The sequence below is a fragment of the Triticum dicoccoides genome, chromosome 7A (genome assembly GCF_002162155.2).
Source record: "Triticum dicoccoides isolate Atlit2015 ecotype Zavitan chromosome 7A, WEW_v2.0, whole genome shotgun sequence".
Taxonomy (NCBI): Eukaryota; Viridiplantae; Streptophyta; class Magnoliopsida; order Poales; family Poaceae; genus Triticum; species Triticum dicoccoides.
The window spans coordinates 3,158,972-3,166,133 of NC_041392.1; the positions used below are offsets into that span (position 1 = coordinate 3,158,972).

The 7,162-nt window shown below is 47.9% G+C and overlaps 2 protein-coding genes across 2 annotated transcripts; both read right to left on the reverse strand.

Moving 5' to 3' along the window:
• Positions 1 to 210: 210 nt before the first annotated feature.
• LOC119327770 lies at positions 211 to 1,076 on the reverse strand. The gene is made up of 2 exons (XM_037600866.1): positions 775 to 1,076; positions 211 to 566 (listed from the first exon to the last, which is right to left on the reverse strand). Exons 1-2 carry the CDS (start codon positions 985 to 987, stop codon positions 369 to 371), a joined length of 411 nt encoding a protein of 136 aa, XP_037456763.1. The 5' UTR covers positions 988 to 1,076; the 3' UTR covers positions 211 to 368.
• Positions 1,077 to 4,040: 2,964 nt separating this feature from the next.
• On the reverse strand, positions 4,041 to 6,829 carry LOC119331342 (sucrose:sucrose 1-fructosyltransferase-like). The gene is made up of 4 exons (XM_037604510.1): positions 6,414 to 6,829; positions 6,179 to 6,187; positions 5,228 to 6,072; positions 4,041 to 4,858 (listed from the first exon to the last, which is right to left on the reverse strand). Exons 1-4 carry the CDS (start codon positions 6,811 to 6,813, stop codon positions 4,175 to 4,177), a joined length of 1,938 nt encoding a protein of 645 aa, XP_037460407.1. The 5' UTR covers positions 6,814 to 6,829; the 3' UTR covers positions 4,041 to 4,174.
• Positions 6,830 to 7,162: the final 333 nt, after the last annotated feature.

The following is a 7,162-nucleotide window of genomic DNA, read 5'->3' on the forward strand; positions in this document are numbered from 1 at the left end:
TAGCAGGGAAAAGTGAAGATTGGCTGCTATTGAGAAACAAGTGATTGGCTGCTGAGAAAGAAGAGCGACGAGACAAATTTTTTGAAGACGAACCTTTGAAGAGATAAGGTTCAGCAACGATGTGTGACTCATGGGGCAGGCAGTAATCAGCCGGCTGACGGGAAGCTTTTCCCATAATTGAAGGAAACAAAGTACAGGCATCCAACAAAACATAATGCAGAACGAGATGGTTCACAGGCCGCTATAAATACCGGCACCAAAGCTTACACTCCAATCTGGTAGGCTGTCAGGTATTTCTAAATATGGAGAACTATTCGACCTTACAAATTAAGCAAGAAGATACATGCATACTAGCATAGATCTAAATATCATTTGCTCGTGATGATGTCACGCGCTGACTTGAGACAAAGGGTCACAGTATCCAAGGGTATTTCTGGACCTTTCCTCTTGAGACCCTCATAGATCCTCGCAGCCTCACCATGGATATTATTGTAGTCAATAGGAAGTGATTGCAGGAAAGCCTGGACCTCCGCTTTGCTCTCGGCAGGCGTTGGCTTGAAAAGAGCCTGCAATAACACACGCAAAATCAGAAGTCGTCAAGTTTCAAGGATATGGAGGAATCTACAGCGTCGGCTGTGCCATGGAAGCCTAGTAGATCCGGGAACAAAGCCAGACGCCGCTTTAGGGAGAGGGCGAGAACAAAGGGAAATTGCTCTACATACATACGACGATTTGATCCAAATGTAGGAGTGAGAGAGAGAGAGAAAGTAGTACCGTTGATGTCCCTGCTAAGCGATAGCCAAGCCTCCTCACCACCTGCACCAGCTGCGCCGCCATTGTCTTCCCCAACGCGATTCGCTTCCTCTCCTTCGATCGGTTGTTGCCTTGTTGGGGATTGCTTTGCCTAGCGTTGTACGCGTGTGGTTTTTTTTTATGGTTTTGTACGTATATACATGCTTGTCTATACATGCTTGCAGGAGGAGGCATCTTTTCTGTTCTCTATACTACTTTCGGCCTTACGGGACGAGATGGACTCCTCTCTCCAGTCACCGCTTTAGGGAGAGAGCGAGAAAAAGGGAAATTGCTCTACATACATACGACGATTTGATCCAAATGTAGGAGTGAGAGAGAGAGAAAGTAATACCGTTGATGTCCCTGCTAAGCGATAGCCAAGCCTCCTCACCACCTGCACCAGCTGCGCCGCCATTGTCTTCCCCAACACGATTCGCTTCCTCTCCTTCGATCGGTTGTTGCCTTGTTGGGGATCGCTTTGCCTAGCGTTGTACACGTGCAGTTCTTTTTTTTTATGGTTTTGTATGTATATACATGCTTGCAGCAGGAGGCACGTTTTCTGTTCTCTATACTACTTTCGGCCTTACGGGACGAGATGGACTCCTCTCTCCAGTCCAGTCCAGTACCAGCCTAATAGAGCACCCAGCAATCAAATTGTTTTATCTATAACTCTATATCTATATCTATACCTCTGTATCTATATCTATATCTACATTTATATCTATATCTATCTATATCTATATTTATATCTATATTTATATCTATCTATCTATCTATCTATTTATCTTTATCTTTTTCTACTAATAAAGGGCTATTGCTTCTTACCACCGCAATTTCATCCATCCGTATTATTTTTGTATCCAAAGTGGTACTAATTTCAACCCGCAGTTCATCCGTAGAACAAATCCGCAATCCTCGTGATAAAAGACAAAAACGGTTCGTACTGGTACTGGGCTTTCAAGGATCACCCCACAATCCTCGTGATAAAAGACAAAAACGGTTCGTACTGGTACTGGGCTTTCAAGGATCACCAAAAAATATTGGGCCTGCTCCTAGGATTCCAAGGATCACCGAAAAATAATTGCCTGGGTTGGACATCGAACTCATGACCTTTGTTCCCACGATAAGACTACAACCAGCTAACCTAGCTTTTGTTGGACATCAATAATTACCACACGTGTGGGTGTTAAGAAATCTGTCCACACGTTCTGTGTGATGCCTAAAAGGACCAGCCCACACGTCTGTCTGTGGGCAAAACAATTAGCACCCACACGCCTCTTTTTTCCCTCCCGATCCCTCTTACACGCGTGCGTGTGGGCGAAATAGATAACATCCACACGCCCGATACATCAGGCCTCGTACCTCGTGGTCCCGCACGTCCCACGTGACACTTTACCGCGCGCCCCGCAGTTGCCATGGGCCGGATCCTCGTCCATGTTCGTTTAAGTGCAGTTGCCATGTCGCTGAACTACGGTTGCCATGTCGGACAACTACAGTTGCCATGTTTGCTCAACTGCGGTTGCCATCTCAGGTCAAAGTTCCAGATTACCATTTTTTGGACAACTACGGCTGTTGCCATGTGTGGTCTGATCTACTGCAATTGCCATGATTTCAAAACTTTAGGAGTTGCCACCTACTAACACTAGGCAGTTGCCATGTAGCGCTACAAAACAAAGGCATGACAGAAAACATGTTCGGGTAAAAGAGAGAGTTGCCATGTGCTCACAAGCACGCTAGGGCAGTTGCCATTTAAAAAGAAAGAGTTGCCATCTGCTTACGTGCACGCTAGGGCAGTTTGCCATGTACCATGCAAAACATATGGCAACTGACATGTTCGGGTAAAAAAAAAGAGTTGCCATCTGCTTGCAATCATACTAGGGCAGTTGCCATGTACACTGCAAAACGCATGGCAACTGGCAGCTTGGGTGTGGGAGAGGAGGCGGGTGTGTGGGCGAGATGGTAAACGCCCACACACCAGCCCTTGTGCGTGACTGAAAAACTGGTGTGTGGGCGAACTGCTAAACGCCTACACACCGACTCCTCCATGTGGTGAAAATGATGTGTGAACGGCCTCTCTCACACACCACACACGCGAATTGTCCTACGTGGCATACAAAATCAGCTAATTCGTGCCAAGATTCATGTAGAATTTACTGAACGGTGATGAAGACGTGTGGACGAGTTGGCTAACGCCCACACGTGTGGGCGTTAACATTTTTGCTTTTGTTTGTGTTGGTATGAACGATTCATTTAACAATTGAATAGTCCCACACCGTTCCTTTACAACAAATCCTACTGCTTTATATACGTATGTAAGTTGTCTGGAAAATCAAGGAGCAATCAAAGAGCCGCCTCAAGTAGTACTAAGAAATGCAGGGTGAGGGTGGACGCTGTGATGGTATGGTGGGAAACCAACGACTTTATCTGCCTGAGAAAGATTGAGGAAGGAAGGACATGCTTAGACTAGTCATAGTGGGAGTAACTTAGCTGCTAACATAGTACATTTTGAGAAATTTTTACTTACATGGCATGTAGTTAATGAGAAGTGGTAACATAATATATTACTGTAACATAGCGCTTCCCCAAATAAGATGAGTCTACAAGTCATTAAATAAAGCCATATATAACACTACTAGTATGTTACTTTACACTATGAAGATAGTAATTTAGACTAATGTCATATGCATGACACTAGTATAAGTTAGCCCCCCCTCCCCAAAATAACATGCACTGCTCGCAGGTTGCCCGCTAGCGTATTTTACTGAATATCTTTTTGGTGCTGCTTTTCCATACCGTTAATGTTTTTATTTCTCAGCGATTTTGCCGCGTCAAATGGGAATTTACTGTATATTTACCAAAAAAATATCTGGTTTATCTACATGTAGTTTTGATCGAGCGTCGCTCCAGAAAACGAGACACACGACACTGCAAGCCCGGTCAATGCTGCTACAAGAAGTATGCAATGCTGCAAAGCTAGACCATTGTTGTTGCCCTAAGGCGGACCACATGCTACAAAGCTCGACCACCATTGTTGTAAAGTCGGACGCTACTATTGCAACAAACTTCTTCTTCGGAGTCAATCACAGCTTACACCTAGCGTCACCTGTGTCGTGGGTACAACTGCATATAATTTAGATGCAACAGTAGAAGTTTTGGTGGATATATCAATTTTTTTCCCGTTGCAAAGCACGGACATATGTGCTAGTTTTTTTAAAGACAGTCTTTTATTTCATGATGATGGACATGCATGAAAAATAATCAAATCTGCTGCATAAAGGTTTCAGACGGTAATACTGAGAACAATTTCATGTATGTCTGGTATAATACTGATTAACCAGATCAATCTGAAAGAACCAGAACATATTGGACATCAACATGAATCTCATGCATCACGGTATGCTTGTATTGGTGCTGAGGCCATCTCGTGCACCACGAGCTTCTCGACGGTAACGGCGGACCCGGTGGCGTTGTTGAAAATGCACACCCTACCAGCCGCATGGATGGCCTCCATAGGGTACACGCGCGATGTCACCGTCATCCTCCCACCCATCACAAAGCTCTCCACAATCGAATGATCCACAAGCACCCTTGCGGATAAAGCCTCTCCATGGAGCACGGGCACGGTGCTTCCCACCACGCGCTTCAGCAGTTCCTTGGCTCGCGATGACCCTGACTCATCATGGCAGAACTGGGTTCGGAGGCCCCCATCAAGACCCTTGTAAATGTAGAAGTACACTGCCAGTTGTTCGCTGCCGCTGTTGGTGGCATGGATGAGAAGACCAAAGGGGCCGAGCGCGCCTCGTTCGGTGGCACCACCACTTGTACTACAGTTGTAGCTGACATCGGCCTCGTTGAGGGCGGCGATGGCTGAAGCGTTGAGGCGAAAGGATGCCTCGATATCGAGTTGAGAAACTTGGCGGAGAGGGAGGGTTATGACAGAGCTAGACTCGACGGTGATGCCGCTGAAGTTGGTGGCGTTGTAGCGGAGGGTGTCGATCTCCTCCACCGGCCATTGGAGGATGTTCGTCCGGGTTTTCTCGTCTAGCACTACTTTCCTTGGAATCCCCTGCAGGCTCATCATACACGGTTCATTAGTTTGTTTATTAATAATATAAGTCCCACAACTATGAATGCACATTGACATCGAGAACTAATCATATGATTCTTGTTTAACTAATAAAGGCTTGACATGTACTGTAACAGCAGACATGGAAGAAGGAAAATGTCCTTAATTATTTTGTGTGGTTAGCAAAGCACAAAATAAATTAAGATCTTGGAAGATGTAAATGACATTTGATCGACATGTGTTGATCTATTGAATGAAACATGTATGCACTGACATACTCAATTCTCAAGACGAGATGCATGATACAATAACATAATGATAGATGGTAAACACAATGTAAAACAATAATTTCGATGAACAATAACATACCTGGAGGCTTGCCCATCCCTTGGCTATGTCGGTGTTGGGTGAGTCGGTCTCGCCAACAAACCCCCAGCTCACACGCCGCTGCTTGACCGGATCATAGAAGGATGTAGAGGCATAAAACTTACCCCAATCGACCCTCATGCCGATACCCACATCAGCTTCCGGGTCCAACGGCGTCCACCTGTTGGCCTCTGCATCAAACCTCCCCAACGCGTAGTAGTCATGCCACTCATCGTTCACGCTCGCCTTCATCACGTGTATCACCTCCTCTGATGAGTCGCTGCCACCGCTAATGGGGTAGAGGTCGATGCACTCCCACATGCCGGTGCCCTCGACACGGTGGACCGGGTCCGGGATGAGCTCGTACTTGATGAAGTCTTTCGTCTTGTACATGAGGGCAATACCGGCATGACCATGGTCATCCTTGGACCCTATGATGGTGCGCCATGTGTTGTCGGACTTATCAAACCATGCGGCCATGGGGTCGCGGAAGTCCCTGTCGCCAATGCCAGGGGGCGGGAAGATGACGGGGTTGGAAGGGTGCTTGGTCCAGGTACGGAGGAGGGGGTCTGCAGGGTCTGCAGGGAAGGCGAGGCACTGAACCTGGGCAAAGGTGTCACTGTTGCCCGTGTAAAGCAAGATGACCGTGCCATTGGGGAGCATGGTGGCGGATCCGGTCAAGACGCCGTTGATGTCGTACCATTGGTCGGGCACCATGGCGACGGGGAGATGGCGCCAGTGGACCAGGTCCGACGACACGGCGTGGCCCCAGGCGATCTTGTTCCAGACGACGCCCTTGGGATTGTACTGGTAGAAGAAGTGATACAGTCCACGGTAATACATGGGAGCTGCACATTATTGAGTTCCACGTAAGCAACATGCATGCATACATACATACATACATACAAACAGACAGCTGGTACAGCAGCAAGTGATGAAGTAGTACGTACTAACCATTGGGATCTGCATGCATGCATGCATGTCGTGGAGTAGGTAGCCACGTCAGTCCGCCAGCAAGCAAAAGACAGTCAGTTTGTGTTTTCCAGGAAGCAAGCAAACAAACAAACAAAAACAGAGCGAAAGTGTGAAAGATACTAGATCAAACCATGTAATGCAAACATGAAGGCAAAAATAAGATCTGGATCTGAAAAATCAGTCAGTGGAATGATGGAATCGACTGCATATATACCGTTCATGAAGTTCCCATCCGGCTGGAAATGGTAACCACTGCGCTGCCACTGCAGCATCTCCTTGCTCCACAGGAACCGGTCGGCATCGGCGCCGGCGGCGGCCTTGATGTCCTGCTCCGCTTGGGCCTCCCCGGGAGTCTTCTTCGACAGAACGGCCGCTTTCTCGTCGGTGGCTGCCCGGAGACGGGCTACCGGGTCAGCCACGTCGTCGAGATTGTCGCCCACGTTGAGGAGCGCATGGGTGACGACTAGCACCACCACGGCCACGGCGCCCAGCACGGCGGCGCACTCGCGCCACCTGGTGCCGCCGCCGCCGCCGCCCCGCTGGTGCTGCTGCAGCGCGTGCCCAGACATGACCGGCGGCGTGTCGGGGACAGCGCTAGCGCCGCGTGACTTCATCGCCACGGCCGATGCTTCGGAACTGGAAAGGGACTTTCTTTATCGGCTCGTCCAGCGGTCCCGAGGAGGAGCCATGTATGTATGTAGAGCCCCGCGGCCACGAGTGCCGTATCACGTGTTCCTTCTATCCTCAAGAGGAAACGTTACTACTACTTCTATCCCAAGTGGTTCGTCCATCGCGAGGTTGTCTTGGATCTTGGCAAAGTATGTTAGGCAGGACCGAATTGCAATCTATTATGGTGATTTCGGGTCCTTTCTATAAAATATTAGGAGCGAGTTGCAATTTCTAGTTTTGTTGGGTCCTTTTGTAAGATATATTTTCATACTTATTTGTTGGATTTTGGGTCAG